Raw genomic sequence first — 19,728 nt, 5'->3', positions numbered from 1 at the left:
TGAGGGGGCAGTGGGGTGGCTGTCCTGCACTATACCCCGGCCAAGGGAGTCCTCACTTATCTTTGTCAGCCAATAACTGTTTCTTTGCACCGTTGCAGTGCCTCCAAAAGGCTAATTTAGCAAGAGCAGAAAGACGGTCTAAAACACAAGACATCTGAGTTCAATTCCTGGCTCTGTCACAAATTTCTTGTGCATTGCTGAATTTGCCTGTGTCTCAGCTTCCATCTGTACAACTGGAATTGTTGCCAGTTTTGTCTATTTAAGGGTAGTAGGTGGTTGTATGGTGAGACCCTGGTTGAACTGGAACTTTGAGCCATTCTCCTCATTCAAATATATGAAAATGCATTTAAAGCAAAAAGGTACTTATCAACATGACATCATTATTTCTATCAGGTAGGTGCCACTTACAGTACCTTTAGTAATTTCTGGAACATTAAATACATATGATAAATTACTGAAGACTGGAAAAAATTCATTCACTGGCTTTATCCTGATGTAAATGTAGATGATATCTGGAAATATAACAGAAGATTAAATCATAGTTAAGTATGGCTGTGAAATTTTCTCATGCATATATTCAAAATACATATGGTATTATTCCTCTCTCCATGCTGTTACAGCACAGGAAAATATCAAAAGAAGTGTAAAAGGGATACTTGCTTGAGTAGTTAGGAGAGGCAATATCTTGCACCCTGACAGTCAATGAATAAACTTCAACTCCTAGATTAGACGGATTTTCTAGATCAATACTTTCAGTCAACTAAATTAAAAAGAAACACAATTGTAGTTATACTTCCTTATATAAAGTCACAATACACATGATGGCAATTACTTTTTTCAGCATTTTCTAAGCATGGTTCCCCCCCTTGGATATGTAGAATTGCTCTGTAGGAGAAATACAGGCTATTAATCAATTACAGGATTGAATTTCAGGCTTTTTCTACATGTTCACACTCTGGTGTCTCTTGGAAATACAAAACTCTTCCCTCCTGCCAACAAAATTCCTTCTCCTGAAGTGCAGGAAGTTTTATCATTTGGATCATAGGGTTTTGGCCTTTTACCTAGTTAATACAAAGCTCATGTAATGAGCTGGCTGTTTACTCTGCCCTTTGTTGGCTCAACAAGAATCTGCTATTGCTAAATAGCAATAGTTACTCCTTGAGCTCATGCCTGCAGACATGTATTAAAGGTATCAGGTTCAGCCACAAGTGTTTATCCAGGTACCAAGCTGTTACTAAATGGTGCCTCACGCAGATCAAATCCTAATCTCTTGACTCTCTGTCTTTCTGTAGGAGCCTCACAAACTTTGGGGCAGCAGGACTAAAGCACAGCCATCCAACTGTTGATCATCTACAGGGAAATTCCTGGAGGAACAGTACACTTCAGATAGCCTGTTATACTACATATACACAGTGGTCAAAGGGCTGACGACAGTTGTATCCTGTGCAGCAATTAAAATGCTTTTTACGTTGTCAGATGAAGCAGCTAAGGGCAGTACTCCTCCACATGTATACCTCAGATCAAACATTAAAGTAAGCCATACAAAATGACTTGACTGCTCCCGCAGCACTCCTGTCTTTCAGACAGAATGCCTATCTTTTGTTATGTTTCCCTTTTCCTGTAGTTGTCCACGGTTCTTTTTAAAGCAATGGAACAACCCCATTGCATATGGCCAGCAACTGGGAGGGTGTCTGGCCAATGCAAATATGCCAGCACCTATCAGCATAAGATACCCATATTTTGACATGCAAAATCACACAAGTGCAAATCCCACTACAGTGTTGTGAAAATTCACCACTCAAAGTGGTTTTACAATTCTGACCAATGAAACTGGGAAGTAGTTAGTGAGTGTAGGATTTCTCAAGTATTTCAATTCTTCATGATGAATAGGAAGGATCTTCCACAGTCTGTCATGAATAAATGGGTATGAAATTGCATCACATTTCACTGTTTATCCATATCAAAGTTGGTGCTTCACACTCCCTAAAAAGGGATATTTTCTTTTTCAATCATATCTAGCACATTTATTTAAAACTGGAGAAAACAGTTCTCTGTTCACCAAATTCTGCAGAATCCATAGAAAGCATCCTAGAAAGCATCCTATCGAAGGGTACGTAGTTCACACCCAGTCAAAATAGTCATTCTCCACATCATACTTACTGTGACATGAATTACAGGAATTCTCTTTTTCTTGTACAAACAGTGAATTCAAAGAACTTACAATATTTCATAAGCTGACTTCTGAAGTGTGACAATCTAACATAAAGCCACAAAACAACTGACCACAAGTCTCCCAGACACAGTGGACTCCAGAGCAAAGTTATTGCTTCCAAAACCAGATAATCCAGTGAAACTAAATCGATTGTTTGCTGGATCAACATCAATATCTTTACAGTAATTTCTAAGCTCAAGAAGAAATGTCCCAGCAGCTGTATTTTCATTTGCCTCTTTCCTGTTAAAAACAAACACATTTCCCATCAAAGCAAATTATATTTCTCCTCTTGAACTCTTCATATATTACACATCAAAGCATTGACTTCTATCTATTTCCTACATGAAATCCTATTGATGAAACAACCCAGAATCTGATCCATATTCTGTGGTGGACAACAGCCCTGTGTGTTTATGCTGGGCAGAGCATAAACATTTAGCCAGATCCAAGCCATAAACTTGAAACTCAGCTAAACTTCAGGAGCTGCCACGAGATCTTAATGTTCAATATTAGTTCCATTAAGAACTAGTAGTAAAAAAACACCTTTACAACATTCATTTCTTCAGTATGTTATAATGTTCTCCTGATGAGAAGCTCATTCTTTTCTCCTTAACTAATAGATGGACCATTCTGCTGTTTTGTGAAACTAGCATTTCTGGCCCTGCTGTTGATAGTGAGGGTCTCTGTGATGGACATGATGAAAGTGGGGGCAGAGAGTGTTGATTTAATTTTTTAAATCAAGAGAATTAAATACAAAAAAAATGAAGAACGAACTGAAATACCATTAAGCCCTGATTTTGTTACCTTGTGCAATCCCTATAAAACTAGTTCTTTGATTTGATTGCATTTTTTCCCTGAAGTTTTTTGCCTCCCTCAGATCAAAATTTAAGCTTACTAAATAACCAAGAGACTGTTGTGTTATTGTCATGGGTGTTGTAACTAAGCAGCACTCTGAAGAATTGGATTCTCTTCCTGCCAGTATGTAAAAGTATGTGATTTAAATGTAAGCCATTTCTGTTAGATAGTGAGCAAGCAATTTAAACAGATACCCATTAACTGAGAATTCCTCATTGCATAAGTACTTGGCCTGAGATGCTGGATTTCCATCTGCAGGACCATCAAACTACTATAAGTGCACCTGAAGAACTGCACTGCGCAACGCAGTGTACTCTGTAAGATCAGAGCCCAGGCACATCAAACACTTCAGGTGGACAATTTTTACTTCCATCTTTCTATGACACACTTCATCTGTAAAACAGAGTTACTGTTATGTCCTCATCTGCAAATATATACTACCTGATCATCACAAAGGTCTCAGGGCATTCACAGCCATAGCAAAGTCCATGACTAAGTTACCTTGCACAGAGGACACCTATAACAAGACATGATCTGAGCTCTGAAAACCTTACAAATTGCATTAGACAAAAACCATGCAGGTCTTAGGGAGGGATTTAGAAGAGAAGATCAGGAAGTTTAAAACAAAACTGCAGAACTGACTAGCAAGCTTTCCCTGGTGAATGGTTGCCCACAGCTTAGCAGAAGGTGAAGAAAGGAGGAGGCTGGATATGTATAGATCAAAAAAATAAATCTGTAATACATGGCTCTGATATCCTAAGGGTTTCGGTATCTGAAAGAAAGATAAATAAATTATCTGACTATACACAGATAATTTTAGTCCAAATTTTCAGTTTGAACATGTCAGGAAACAGAGTTTTGTGCCCTAGGACTCTTAGAGTGAACACTAACCTTTAAAGGCTAATGATAAATATGCATTTGAGCTGTAGGTCTGGGACCCTAGCTGATGTGCCCTAGACTGCACACTGGTCCAGGGCAACAAGGCAGCACTAAGGCAATGAAGAGCCTCAATACCTGAAGGTAGAAGGATTGCATTCTGGTGGGTTGTCATTGATATCGTCAACAATGATTGTGATTTCCATTTTGCTGGCATGACCACCGCTGGGACTGTCCTCCACCCAGACTATCAGTGAGATGTTAGGATGGAGCTGCAGTGGAAGGGCATCTCGGTCAATTCTCCCAGTCACCTGCAGCACTCCAGTTGCTGGGCAGAGAGCAGCCAGAAGTTAGATGTTCACCATGGAAGGAAGTAACAAACATGGTATATGTGCAAAAGAATACGATAGCTCAGCAGACAGGTAGAGGAATAAAATATCTTCTCTTCTGTGCAAATCATGGCTGGTTTAATTATTTTTTTAAACTATACAAGATGGCTCTGAAAGGTCTGGGTAAGACTTTAATGGATAGATACCCATTGCTCTAAAACATGCCACAGGTGGCCTCAGCAGAGGGCTTGGGAAGCAGTTATAGATTCCCCTTACGCTCTCAAAGAGGTAGTGCAAGTCACTGTTGAGTGCACTCACAGACCATCAATGACAATGAGCTGCTAATGCCTGTACTGTCCTTGCTTTCTAGCTAGTAAGACTGCTTCTCTTTCTGCTGTTATTGTTCAAGCATCCTTCAGCACCTCTAACTCTACTCACACATCAACAGAGCTGCTCTTAGCTGTAACAGTTTGCACCAAGTGCTCTGGTCATCCATTCACTTAATATTTTTTTTCACTTCTGTTAACCTCTGTTCAAAAAGTGAAGGTGTTTATGGCACAGCACAATACTATTTCCAAAGCATGAAGGAGGTAAAGGAGCAGTACATATATCCTCTGCCTTTTGGAGTGTAATTGAATGGGGAGGGTGGCAACACATGGCCAAAGGGCATAGGGAATCCAAAGCGTTTAGGCACTGTGTTGTGTGTCACCACTTACAGCTATGTTAAGCAGCTCTAAAGCAATAGTAGGCAAGGAGCAAAGCAGTCACTGAATGCCAGCCTTGGAGCAACAACCTCAAGGCACTGGTGTATGCACCCCAGGGAGCACAAGGAGATAGAACAAGCATAAGAGAGAGGACTCTTTTGGATGGCCTTGGTAAGGAGGGCCAAGAATCAAGCAACAAAGCTGAGGTGCAGATTTGCCATGCAGATTTGGCATGCATGTCAATACTAGAGCAGATTTCAGGCAGACTTCAGACCATTTCATTATGGTCTATGTGCAGCTGTTTCAAGAGCCCCAGAAGGGTCACTGCAGTTCTCAGAGATTAAAAAGAAGGCAGCTAATCCTACTTCCACTTAAGGGACCATCACCCTCCTTAAGTCAATATTTCTCAAGAAGTCACCTTTGGTCTACTTTCTTCAAGATATCTTACTGAATCTTGGCCAGCTGGCCAAAGAATTTGACCCTAATAACGTACTGAGCACTTCTGATTACTAGGGGTAGCCACAGAATAAAGTAGGTCAATTTAAAACTAAGGCAAAATCTTTTTCTCCAAAGTAGCCATGGGTTTTTTGGGTGTCAGAAGGCACATTTTTGTTTGTCTTACATGGATTTATGGAGAAATATCTGTCAGAAGACTGGATGCTGTAGAAAAGTCTGCTGGGAGAACCTTCATCATCAGGATCTTTAGCTGATACATTGGCAACAACAGTGCGTAGGCTTTGTTCCTCTGGAATCCTGTAGACTCTTTGTTTTCTACAAGAGAAAAGAAATTCAGCAGAACACCCATCTGTGTTTGCAAGGGCAGCTGATTACAGACCTAGCGAGCAGTCAGTTGTAGCAGCAGAGCCATGGCCACACTAGGCTCAGAGATGGCTATTTGCATGTCAGGGTAAATATCCCAGTCACTGTTTCTGCCAGCTGGATGGGTAGCAATAGTTGAACTGGTACATGGTCATAAAGCACGACATGGCCACACAAGTAAGTGTCCTTCCCCTGCAAGCTTTTCACAGTAAAAACAATTTGACTGTGACAGCATCATGGAAGCTGAAGACAGAAGGGGCTGTTAAGTCATGCAGTCCATCTTCCTACTGACCCACCAGCTGGTAAACCTGCTTGCTTTAATTTCTTCACTTTGCAAGAGAAAATCAAAAATAGAAGCAGTAATGTAATAAATCATCTTTTGGAATGAGTGCTGAAGGGTTTTTGAGGACAACAGTATTACCAAAAAGCTGATTTGCCCCTGCAGTAGGTGGAGGCAGGGAGGAGCACTATTGAGGGTGCCCAACAGATGAACATGCTCCAAATTCCCAGCAACATCTGCCTATCTGATTCATTTTACATAGAGAAAATGATTCTTTACTGCTGCTGTTTGGTACGCCAGTGCTCCCAAATTTCCCATGAATTAAGCAAGTTTTATAGCCCAGATGAAGTCCAGCAGACAATTGTGCAGGATTGCTTGTAATGGTTGCAGTTGCATGTTCGCATGGGTACTCAGGTATGCAATTATGGTATTTGAACCACATGCAAAAGCAGGTGTGGGCAAGCACACAAAAATTGTGCAAGGAATGCATGAAGGCTGATTTATACTGCTAAAACACACACAGACACACAAACTTCTCCTACTTCTAGAAATCAAAGGGAGTTGAAGGTGCTCAAGAGTTCAGGAAAGCTTTAGGAGTATTTTTCATGACTGAATCCTTTTTGCACATTTTAAACTTCCTACGCCAACACTTAGCTAATTGACTAGTCTATAGTTCCCAGTATAGGAAAGCATAAGCCCTTTGTTGTCCTCCAAAAACCACCACCATGGGGCACCTAGCAATTAGAGCAGGGAACTGCAGAGGCAGATCAGAAGATCCCATGTCTCCAAGTCTCCACTTGCAATTTTAAAAATGGTTAAGATGACAAAGTATCTTCAACTGTTTTGTCAGCTCATATTGAAAGAGGAAAGCATACAGGAGAGAGATCACATAGGGTTTTCCCAGCAAAAACACCTTAGTTACAGCCAGAAGGAAATAAGGAGTTTGTGAAGGCTGCAGAGACAGTTTTTATTAAGTTTCTGTCTCACTCTTGGCATTGGATTTCTTCCTTCCTTGTTCTCCTGTTGCTTCCAAAAATGCCACCACAAAATGCCTCTCTGGTCACTGGGGAATATGGGAGGGACAGCTCTAACTGGTTTTGGCTCAAAATAGGGAACTCCCTATTCCCACAGGGACCACAGCTCTGACCAGTCTCTGGACATCAAACTCACCACAGCTCCACCTTCACAGCCCCACCAATCCTCCTGCAGCCTGCATGGGCCATTGTTCTGGCCCCACCAAATCCCTCAGGAAGAAGGGAGACACTATTGAGCACATCCCTGCAGCACTGAGTACTAGTACAGCTGGGGAGGAGTTGAGGCCTCTTCCTACACAGCTACGTCTGGGCTGTGTCCTGTTGTCCATCTGCCTGCCACCTGCCAGTGGCTTTTTACAGGATGGTTCAAGCAGACCTTTTAGATGCTGCAGTGTAATTGCAAAGGAAGCATATGTTTGTTTTCTTGTCTTCTCCTTTGTTTTCCTGACTCCACAAGTTTTCCATTGATTTTAACAGCCAGAATTTCAAAAGGCTGAATGCCAATGCAGTGTTGTGAACACCAGAAACAGATGTGCTTGCATATACTATGGGAACAATTAAAAATACCCTTTGAAACTCTGTTCTCGACAGCTTTGATCAGGAGAAAATAAAGAAAGTCTGCTAACTTGTCGAGTTTCCCGAGCTCCCATCCCAGCACTAATTATTACAGTATCAGAAAGTATGCAGCCCCAGCATGTAGCTCACATTTTAGCAGGGAAGAGGCCGTACATGTGCATACTGAGGTCAGATCATGATGTGTAATTTAACCTAAAGTTCTTTACAAACTGAGCTGCTCTTTTTGGTCTGTAATGTCCGCCTAAAATGGAGAAGATTCAAAGAAATACCAGGCCTTATTTGTGCCATGTGAGAACTGAGTCTTAGACCTTAGCTGTCATGGATGCTCAAGTCACTGCAGCTTTCACTAATTCAAACAAGTAGATAAATATTTAAAAGAGCTCCTTTAGCATTCCAGACATAAGGATAAATACACAGAAATGGCAACATTTGGAGGAAATAATCAGTCTAGAACACAATGTGCAAACGTTGGCACTGGGAAGAAGATTCCTCCTGCTTGCAGCAGTACAGTAACGTAGAGTGAGATGTTAACCTTATTGATAATTGCAGACATGAGGTTCAAGTATTAAATGAGTAGCAACGAAACAAAAAAATCTGTGTTTGTTTCTAACATTTCATTCTTCTGTTTCTTCAGCTCTTCCACCCCTTTACCCAGCAAGGTCCAGATCCTTGGCCTCAACCCAGGAGCCCTGCATTGCTCTGGCTCCACAAAACACCCAGAAGATTGCTCCAAACAAGTGGCTGGAAACCTCTTGGCATGGCCCAGGTGCTACATTGTCTTCTCCTCTGCATAGATGGCAGGCAAGCAGCCATCATAAATATTCTCAGCAGGAACCTTGTAGTGTCTTGAATCCAATCACTATCTCATGCAAGTGACAAAGATAAATCAACAATAGAACCAGATCAACTGTAATTGTCAAGCTCCTGCTTCAGAAACAATCGTTCATTGAGCTTTCCACCACAAAACAGCCTGCTGGTGGCAAATATTCTTCCCCATTTTCCCCAATTTTCAGCTATTTTCCTGATTCCAACTTCATTAGTCTTCAAAAGCTATTTCTGACTTGTGTGTTCTGACATAATTTCCTGCTTATGACACAGTAAGAAAGGACAGTGTTTCAAAGATCACCGGGATTGTTCACAAGTGAGTCTGGGAAGAAGGGGAAGACAGATCAAAAGTGAGACCTTTTTATGTCTAGGCATTTCTGCATGAATAAACATCATTGTGGTGAAATGCACATCTGCATGAGGGGTAAATTCTGTGTGATTATATTCACATAGAGTAAAATTCATCACCTTGTCTGAACTTGTCCAAAGGTCTTTGCATAGCTTTAACCTCTCTAGATGCTAACAAGCTTGTTTGGCTGTTCTTAGCACGAAGGCAGAGCCTGGAAAACTTGAAGCTATTAAGAGTATAAATATAATAGAGGGAAATGAGGGCAAAGCTTTCCAGTAAAAGAACAGGAATCATAACAAAATTAAAATACTGTTTTCAGTAGTAATTTGTTGTTATATTTACTTGCCCTTTTGCTACACCCTCCCATTGGTGCCAAAACAGTAAAGCTGGCAAAATATCAGCATTTTGAGTACAACAGAACTTTTTCACTCACGTGGTGAAGTAAGGGCTTTCATCATTGATGTTAATTATCTTGATATTCACTGTTTTAGTCGAGTTGAGTCCATCTGGATCTGTCACTGTTATATTTAAAAAGTAACTGTTCAATAAGAAAACAAAGCAAGAATCATTCACTAGCTATGTAGGAAAATGTTTCTCTGCCTACTGTAAGTTAATAGACCACGTGAATAAAATACATTCTCACCAATGTGGATCTTTCTCATAATCGAATTCTTTCCTGGAAAAAATGGCTCCATTCTCGAAGACTGAGAATGGCACTGATGCAGGGAGCAGCGAATACTGAAATGAAGAGAGCAAGGAATTAGTCTTTGTATCTTTAAACATCCCTCCATTCATTCCTTGCCTTGTAGAACAGGCCAAGTTATAGTGCAGCATTTGCCTCAGACTTTGCGTAATGGAACATGCTGATGTATAGATGCCAGCACGAGCCCTGATTATCTGAGCTGAAGCAGCTCCAACTTGGTTGTACGTATTTTGTTTGCCAGTCAGTGAGGAATCACAAACACTGAACCGCATTAAAGCCCACACAGTTCTCTACCTCTGTGAACTCCAGGTCTGCAATGAGAATTTAACATAGAGGCCAGCCAGCAGGGCGACAGTGCTGTAGGCAAAAATCAGCCTTGTGGTGGCAGCTAGAGTACATGCACAAAGGAGTGAAGGAGTGAGGCTCGATTTGCAGGACATACGAACTGCGGAGGCAGGCAATGGAGTCTGGGAGGTCCAGACACTGGGAGAGGACAAGGAGGGGAGAGTGGGCTTTCACCAATTACCTGAGGGTGTGTGGCTGAAGGGTGTTCACGACAGCCTGGCGTTAACACGGCTGCTCAGCAGCAGAGTATAGCAGCAGCTGCTTTGTGCACTGCACCACACAAATGGGTACCACACCAGTGCACGGGGGTAGGAGGGAGCCGAGCACCCCAAAACTATTCACAGTATGGAGAAAGGCAGCACCCTGCTCCCTGTGGCCACAAGGTAGCTACTACATACCCACCACATCTTCCCCACTATCTTCCACGTGCCAGGCCATCACCAATAAGCCTTCAAAGACATTTCCTTTGCTAGCGCAAACGCTAATAATACCCATAAAGTCTGAAATAGGCAACATCAGAGGGTCATACAAGTAATCTGCAAAATCCCCTGAGCAGATCTGTCCAGAGCATGCAGCTGCTCTAGTGTTACCTTTTGGGAAAGAAACAGGAGGTACAGAGTGAAACAACTTGCCTCCTGCAATGATAGATTTAATGGAAACTGCTTTTTAAAAAGCAGCTGGCTGATCACAGTATTTTAAGGGTTTTTTGCTGGTTGACCTTTCTAAATTCCCTCTCTGGATAATTATTTCACCTGTTGCCCAGCACTTCTATATTTGCAGCTTCTCTTTGTGCCTGAGATTCATCAGGGGTTAGAAGGTGTGTGTAACTCACTGCTATTGCTTTCAGAAACAAAGCAGAGCTAAAACCCAGGCCTCTGCTTCCCTCCTCACCAGCTCGGATTTAGGGGTTTGACTGGGCAAAGCCTGAGGATGGACTTCAAGCTAATTGCTCTCTTGAATACTGCTACTCATTGAAGTAGCATCTCCAGGTTCAGTTCTTGACCATGCTGCCTTTTATAAAACCAAAGTCAATAAAGCAAAGCTACAACACAGTTCTTAGGTTAAGTGCAATTACTTTTCCCCTATCTGCAAACAAACATCACTTTCCAGAATTTTTTGCTGATACCAAGAGTTTTTTCATATCAGCTATCACATTTTCTTAACTGAAGGTCACGATTTGCTCTAGGATTGTACAAAAGCTGAGATCCAGTTGCCTTCTAAATGATTTCCTTACTATCTCATTTAAAAGAATTTACATTGTGACACAGGTTAAAATTTTTACTTGCTTTTAGCTACTCTCGTCTACAAGAAATGTTTTGCAAGCCATTTTTTTTAAAAGAGACAATTTCTACTATATCCCTGATTAATTATATCAATCTCTGCCTTCAATGTCCATAATTTTAGCATGCTGAGAACTCAAAATACAATCCAAACATCGAGGCTGGGTTTTCTTAGTTTGTTATTGAAAATGCTTCATTTTTCCTGACTGAATCTTTTCCTGTTTTCCTGATAAGAAAGGAAGTTGTTGAAAGATGCTGGAAATCAGCATTTCAGATATAATGGATTATATCACCTCTGGGTTTGGAGTTTTCTTCTTTAATACAACTTACTTTGAGTTTAGCATTTTCAGGATCAGCTGCTTTAACTTGGTAAATGCGTGCTGGAGGTGTTGCTTCCAAGACATAGATTGTTACAGCTGCATGGATATAAGTGCACTCAGTATTAATTGGGTAAGAATAAAGGACATAGCAGCAAACACACTGATACACTGAAGCTGTCTGTATGTATTACTGCCTGCTGCATCTTCTCACTTCACATGTGTAATTCCAAAATCACCACAAAGAACGCAAACATCCAAAAGAGAAAAAGAAACCAATTGCATATCCATAAACAGGCAACCACCACTGCAACTTGCAATACAGATTGTACCTTCAGGAGAAAGACTGATCTTCGCATACAGCCCATCTTGAGCTGCTCATAGGGTATGGAGTAAAATGATGCATTTGGGCTGCACCTGTGTCTTTCTTTACTATGCAGATGGAGAGAACATAGCCCTGTGCTAGGTCTTCATCCCCTCCCTGTCCACCCTGTGCCCTACTGGGAGAGCTCAGAGCCTTTCCTCTTCATTTCTGCTTTTCCTTTACACCTGTGAAGTAAATAAATTGTGGATGGTCTGCACTGACTTACATTTTTGCCTTATCAAGGATGCTAATTCAGTGCATGCAGAAGGTGTGCTTCTTTCCATGCCAGGAATTCTCACAGCTGGACTATCCCACACTGGGCCAGTGGCAAGAGGCTTATCTCTCCTTGGGTTGAGTGATTAACAGAGCAACAGATCTTTAGATCACATCATTTGCTTTATGCCCTTTTGTGTCTGCTGGACCTGTGGTTTCTGGACTATTAATTTCCACTGTGACCCCTGCTGACTGCTGCTTCTCATCAGAGCAGTGGGAATCCCAGGGCAGCATAATGAGTTGTTCCCAAAGGAAAACAATATGAATATAAAGTTTAATGAGAGGGAGATGCTTTTTCATACCCGGCGAATGCGCAATTAGTGTCTAATTGTAGCTGGTACTGTTAACTAAAGCCACACAGTTAGACAGATCAGACATCTGTGCTCACCAATTTATGGCAGCTCTAGCTGAGAGTTAAGCTGATGCACTTATTTGTAACAAGCTCCCACGTAGAGTGTGTTTCATGCTGTGCTGATCCCCTGAAGTGTCACATTTAATTATTATTAGATTCCAGCAGCACCCATGATATGCAAGATACCAGCTATATTGAGAAGATGACATAGCCTCTTCCCTAGGGGAAGATGATTTTCTTTACAAGCTATTGTATGGAAGCAGGAATGTCAATGTGCTTAGGAGGCATTAGGTGAAGATGAGTTTGCGTGGGCCTGGTCTGAGCTCATTGGGCAGACAAGCCCTGCCATCTGTAGTAGGCAGAAGTGAGGGCTGCAGCCACGCTGCACCGCTGAACACCCCGAGGGCTGCAAGTCACAGCCTACCCAACACTGCTGCTGTGTTGGTCTAGATCTGGGGTCAGCAGCCAGCTCCAAGTACCTACCATGAACAGATCACAGTTTGGTATTTTCAGATTTTTAAGAAAAATTAATATTAAATTATTGAATATTCTTCCGTAAAGTGCTGTTAAAATATCAAGACTTCAAACAGGCTCTCAGTACCTCATGAAATAAGAAGAGCATATTTTTACCCACTACCTGAACTGTTCTTTCTGTGAACACGTTATAAATACATCACTATATTCTGTCACCCCATGGTACAATTTTTCCAGGTCCCTCTCATTAGTAAATGAATGAGGTAAGATTGCCCAGAGAGTGAGAAAATTATTTCCCACCCTTTCTATTGATGGCATTGTCACTTCTATAAGGTACTGCATGGCATGCAAAGCCTGTATTGGTAGCAGCTGGGGTCCAGACAATCCAGCCTCATCACTAAGGCTACTGAACACTCCTCCCCATTCTACCTTTGCCCATGGTCTGAAAGTAAGCCTGGTTAGCACCATCTGTCCCATGCAGGAGACAGAACTCTGTCTTTTGCCAGTTGAACCACCACAGATCATGGTTGCTAAGATCTCACCCTTCAAATCAATTTTCCACTTAATTTCTCGTGTGCAGGTGCAAATGCAATATACAGATGTACACAATTATACACTTATTTAAATTTATCTTGCTTCTCCAAATCAGTCCAGTTTTCAACAAACCACTGAAACATGTACCCATACTCAGTGGTTATATCCCACCAGACTTCAAGTTCCCATTCATACCTCTAATTAGGTAGTATCAAAAAAAAAAAAAAAGTATTTATTCATATTAATATATAGATATTTTTAAAATTCTTCAGGTACATCAAAATGGTTAAATCATTTTTGGCCAAAGCTTCAAGAAACTAAAAGGGCATTTCCAGAGATGAAGCATACCAAATATTTGTGTAAAATAAAGCTCTGATAAAAACAGTGTCTTGTTCCTCCCTTGTTTTCCTAAAGGAAAATGCTTAGACCACATTAGCTACAGACACTGTATGCAGCTATATATTTTCTTTTTTAAATCTAATGTCATCTTTTCAAGTACTGTTCTTTTCAAATACTACCATTATCTTACTTTGAATTGCCATATTTCCTTGAAATACGGGATGTTCATTTTTATCTGTCACTTGGACAGTCAGTATGTTAAGGTCAGTTCTCCCAGTTGTATCTTCCACAAAAATCTGCAAATCAACTCTATTTGGCATGGTTTCATAATCCAGGACAGGGTTTCCAGTGGTAACAACCTGAAAAGAAAATAAAAATTATTAACACACTATGCAAGAGATGTAAGTTATAGCCTGTGTGAGTGAATGCAAGTGAAACAACACTTTCCATCAGTAAGCAGGGAGCATTGTAGACCATCTTCTACTTGCTGCCACATTTCTTATCATGTCAGAAATGTGAGAAAAACAGAGTGGAAAGACAAAAATGTCGTGGCTTCATTGAGTTACAAGGACCTCTTGTGTGAGGGACAGTCTGAAGAGGAGAAAGCCTGGAAGAAGCTGTCTCCTGCCTCATGGGCAATGCTTTGCCTTCAAGGCCAGGACTACATCCTGCAGATGCTTGTCTGTGTCAAGTCTTCACCTTTCCACACCAAGCTCAAAGAGCAGTCAAGGCTTTTCAAGATTGAAGACTGAAAACTGGGAGGAAGCCCTGCAGGACACAGGGGCAGCTTCACTACTTCTGTGAGCCAGAAGCACAAGAAAGAAGACTTTTTACTTGCAATAAGCAGTGTGGCGGCAGGAGACCTTTTAGTCTAGCAGGTACCAGCCCCTTCCTTGTGTAAGCTTTGTCTGGGAGAAGACTTGCAGGAAACCACAGGAAGAAGACAGCTGCACGAGCACACTTATGAGAGAGGGACTAGAACTGTTTGGTGAAAATGTTGAACTAATTAAAAAAACAACATAGGCCTTAAGTTTTGCAAGATTGATAAGGCAAACATTTGCTTTGGGGTTTTTGTTTTGTTTTTTGTTTTTTTAAATGCTTCCAGCTCTGCATATTGCCTCTTAACACAGAGTACGTACAAGCACGAGACTGACATTCCATAAAAAAACATTAAACACATTCGTTTTGGGTTTAGGATTTGTCCAGAGCAACAGCAGGATGATCAAAGTTGTATGTCTCAATCTTCAGTGCTGAAGCTAATAAAGAAACAAGAACTTTCTTTTCTTGGACAAGAAAGGAAAAGGTGACTGTTAAATTCGCTGTGTCGTTAAAAAACTGTGAAGCTTGAAAACAGTAGTGAGGTGCTGTGGAACTGGAGAAGAAGAGAAGTGTTGGGGCTCACAAGTGTATGAGACAAGGAGCGTGTCAGTGTACTCACCATACTGCAGAATGGAGGAGCCTGAGAGGATGCAGAAGAAGAACAATGAAATAAATCCTTGATTTTAGATGAGATGCTTTGGCCAGAGGGCAAATACAAAAGTGGTATCAGCACAATTACAAGACAGAAACCAGAACAGAGACAATTAACTAAGACAGTTGGAGGAGACTGAGCAGAAGCACAAAAGTTTTATGCCTTTTGGTATGTAAAACAGCTGCTTTCTGGAACCTTGTGGATCTTTTTGTTACAATACTGCAGGAGAACACAACTGTGTCCTGGATGGTGTCCTCTCTCCTGTATTGTACAAATAGAATTTTCCCATAAAAGTGATGCTAACTCAGAAAAAAACATTCTACAAAAGCTTGTAACACCAGCAGGAATGTTATATGAATGTTTACTGGAGATCTAAATACAGTAAACAGATGTAATGAATTCAAAATGAGAAACTGTCCAATTCTAAGCAGAAATCGTGCTCTGTGGATTACCCCTCCAGTTCACAGCCAAATATTTTCATTGGTGTTGTAACTACAGCCAGACTGCCTAAAAAGACATCTTCCACCCTCCTTTATAGAGACCTTGCAAGTGAAGATGTGAATCCAGACGGTCTTTTTCTAGGTTGCTTTTGAGAACAGCTTGCCACTGGGGTAGGCTGTGACCCACAGTTCACGTCTCCTCCAGGCAGGAACAACGCTTACTGATAAAGGCAGCATTGTACACATTAAAGAAGCCGCAGACTTTGTGAAAAGGTGTCTAGAGTCACTGCATAATTGTCTACCCCTCATTCCACCTGAGAATTTCACTGCTACCCACTTCACTCCCAGGATGAAGAGAGAGCATCCCTAACAGCACCAAAGTAGTTTCAGACAGCAATATGTTTTCATGCATTCAATACATCTTCTGCCCATGGGATTCTACAAACAAAAGTAAGGTGAGGAGGAATGACTGGGGCTCAGATCTCAGAAACAGAGTTTCTCAGCAATCTCAAAACTTATCAAGAAATGTGATATTGCCTTGGCTTGCTGCAACAGGAGTAGATGTAGTTTCATAAATGCAGAGGAGCCTGTGCTAACAGGTACTTCGCTAATCTGCAAACTCCATAATTCATACATGAAATACTGCCTTTTTCTATATTTTAGCAAAGATTTAATCATTTTGGATCACATCTCTTTTGCAAAATATTGTACAGCTCTGCTACCAGACAGCATAAATAGAAGTAGTAATGGTCATCAAATGAATGAACTAAGAACACTCACTGCTAATTTGCAGAATTTGTGTGTAGCTTTCTTTATGATTTTCTCATGACAGACACTCACTGGCCCAAACTCTTTGTTCTAGTCCCTTGAGTAAGTTAGGAAACCCTGAAAACAGTTCAGCAAAACATACAAAGGCTCACAGGCTGTGCTGGTAATGGGGTTGTAGTATGAAATGAACACCAACTGGCACTTTGGAAGAAGCAGTCTCCAGCCTATACCTTTCTTGACCATTCATTTTCATCCTTGTGTCACACTCTGCACTGTGCTAGAACAAGAATCTCTCCATCATCCTGCCATGATAAAAATCAAGATGAGATTTTTTTATCTATTTGTAGGATTATTTTTCATCCAGATTAATTTCTCAGTCCCACTCAACAAGCAGCAACATAGCGTGCTTGTGCTGTAGATATGGCATGGGACAGGAGCAAGCAGGTATAGAAAAGGTCTATGTTTTGCAGCAGAAGGGATAGCTTTAATTCAAAATGCCAAAATACAACCTAGGAACGGGGTCCCACATTATGAATTCTCTGTCAGCAAGCCAATTTAAGGGATGTATCCATCTCCTTCTGCCTGTTACATCCCCCCAACTGATCCAGTTCGGGTGTTTGTGCAGCCACATCCCATGCTTCATAGGTGAAAGAGGGCTTTTGGGGGAGGTTTTTTTGACCATTTCAGCAATCTGGCTGTGGAGCAGCTAAAGAACCAGCAGAGCTTTGTGCTTGCTAGGAGGCAGCAGCATTGGAACAGCAGCAGCTCCCCACAGGCAGGGCGAATCAATGAGCCTCAACCACCTGGGCTCATGGGCTTACTTTCCTCAGTTTTCCCCCCAGAAATAATAGCAAAGAGAATGAGAAAAGAGCACTTGTATCAGTTCTGTGAAAATCTGAACTTCCTGGGAAGCACACAGAGAAATGTATTCAAATTGGCTTTTTAAGACTCTACTCAGTGTCTATCCATATCTTTTAAAGATATCTTTTAAAGACACTCTTCAGTGTCACTGCTCAGGCTCAGACATACAAGCAAGTTACAATGGGATGACGAGTTATTGTGCATCTGAATATTCATTGCCAGTGACAAATGTGAGCTAACACTTACTAATTTATCCAGCAATGAAAAAGAGTGTTAATAGAAATTGCTTAGCATTTGCCATAGGACAAGAGCACACCATAGACAGAAATAGATCACAGATGTGTGGAAGTGTGATAACTTCTTACCTCCAGATAACTTCCTTGTGTGTCACAGCTTTTGTCCAGAATTAAATATGACTTTGATCTGACTCAGCTTACTTTGTTTTGGAAGTGAGTCAAATTCATTTTAATTCTAGGTGAGAGCAGCCAAACAGAAGCTGGTTTAACTAAGCCACTTTAACTTCACAATGATTTCATATAAACTAAGTCAAAAGCTATGGATAAATTCCCAATACGTGGGGTCCTATATATCCTTCTTCACCTCTTATTTTCCAAAAATATCACTTTTTTTTTTCTATCACAGGATAAATGGGACTATTGTGATAGATGGTTTTTTAGTAGATGCAATTAAAAATTATAATCACTATTGCTGTTAATTTGTCATATCTATTACAACATGTCCAAATACTACCACAGTTCACATTTGCAACTCTTTTCTGATTAAACGATGAGACACTGTGCACTGGCAGTGCTCAGTAATCCAGGAAACATCAGCCTACATGACTGAACATTGCTCAAGCTAAACGTAAAACTCACCCTGTATTCGAGATTTCCTTTTGGTTCAATAACGAAAGCCTTTGCAAGTGGATTTGAATTTAGTATGGTAGGAAGTACTGCAACATCTTCAGAAGACAATGGAGAAACAGTTACATTAAAGGTATAAACTGTAACACCAGCTGCTGCATTTTCTTCAACAGTGCTTGTTGCAGGTAAGCCCTTAAGCAACTGGGTTCTTCTTCCTGCAGATGAAAATGAACGTAAAGTTACTTCTGGGAACCCTGGGCTAGCACATAGCTTGTGCCAAGAGCTGCCATTAATGAGCATAAAATAGCCTGATTCTCTGAATGGTGGCATTGCACAGTAGTACATACAGTGCTAATGGCAAAAGAATCAATCTTTTCTCTAATTCAGTACTATACTCTTGTCATCTAGAGTGGCTGTTGTTAAAGTAGTATTCTTACTGCATTGTTTGCCTTCACATATGCCTTTATGTAGAAGCAAACAAACTGAACGTGTTTCTGTTGTTTCATTTCACCCCTGTGTTAATTGCTGCTTCTGTGCACTGATCACTTCACAAAGCACGTTGATTCACACAGACCTGGATGGTAAAGCAGCAGTCTTCTTTTGTGAATTACACCGACTGCTCTGAGCAAGGAAGAGCAACCTCCAGCCCTTCAGGAGATGCAGGCCCGAAAAGCACCCTATGGTTCAAAACTGCGTGGAAGCAGCACAGACTGCTGTGGCATCCAACAGCTGAGCTCCTGCTTCTCAACCAGACCTCTGGACTCCTCAAACCAAAATCTTTGCTTGCTCTGTCATTTAGCTTCTGGGTTTTGTTATTTTAACAAAGGCCTGCAGTGCTTTATCTCATGAAGAATGTCTATAAAACATAGATCAGGACAGCTTTTAGGGCATGTCCTGAAACATCTTAGTAACCTCACACGCCTAAACTGACAATGTACCTCAATATGAGACTGTGGCAGGGCTGACTGTTGCTTGGTGAGGCTTCACTGGCTTGTCCAAAACACTTGCTAGAAAGCGGGCTGTGTTCAGTCAAACTTCCCACACACTGTGTGCTGAGAGGGAGGCAGATACTGCTCACCCAGGGGCCCGGCCAGGCTGTTCATGCACCAGCAATTACTGTAGCAAAATATCCTTTTGCTGGGCAGCTACAAGGTAAAAAGCTGCTATGCGAACAAATCTGAAGCCATTAGGACTGCAGCATGTTTCCACTTGGATGCTCAGGCTTAGTCTGGAGCTTGGGAACATAACGCCAAGGGGAAATCTGCGGCTTTGCAACACTTCTGCAGTGTGAGACAGAACCATCCCCCTTCACCTCTTGTCATGTGGCTGGGGAAGGGTGGCCCTCATCAGCTACCGAAGAGGCCATTCCCCAAATGGAAGCAGGCTTTTTAATCTGGAATGGGACAGTTCAGGTCCAATGCTTTCCAATGACATTACAGGAAGTCTTAGTGACTTTTCCCTCAAACTGTCAAAAAATCTTGTTTC

The 19,728-nt window shown here is 41.4% G+C and overlaps 1 protein-coding gene across 1 annotated transcript in view; it reads right to left on the bottom strand.

Moving 5' to 3' along the window:
- CDHR3 (cadherin related family member 3) overlaps positions 1-19,346 on the bottom strand; it is a 35,920-nt gene extending 16,574 nt beyond the window's left edge. Inside the window, 11 exon segments of the mRNA XM_030478211.1 lie at positions 414-512; positions 661-760; positions 2,284-2,452; positions 4,082-4,271; positions 5,599-5,747; positions 9,293-9,397; positions 9,503-9,597; positions 11,518-11,603; positions 14,031-14,199; positions 18,256-18,458; positions 19,322-19,346. Coding sequence (XP_030334071.1) covers positions 414-512; positions 661-760; positions 2,284-2,452; positions 4,082-4,271; positions 5,599-5,747; positions 9,293-9,397; positions 9,503-9,597; positions 11,518-11,603; positions 14,031-14,199; positions 18,256-18,458; positions 19,322-19,346 — 1,390 coding nt within the window.
- Between the last annotated feature and the right edge of the window lie 382 nt (positions 19,347-19,728).

This window comes from Strigops habroptila, chromosome 3 (assembly GCF_004027225.2).
Source record: "Strigops habroptila isolate Jane chromosome 3, bStrHab1.2.pri, whole genome shotgun sequence".
NCBI classification, from domain to species: domain Eukaryota; kingdom Metazoa; phylum Chordata; class Aves; order Psittaciformes; family Psittacidae; genus Strigops; species Strigops habroptila.
The sequence above is the reverse complement of the archived record's forward strand: the minus strand, read 5'-3'. Positions and strand labels throughout refer to the sequence as shown.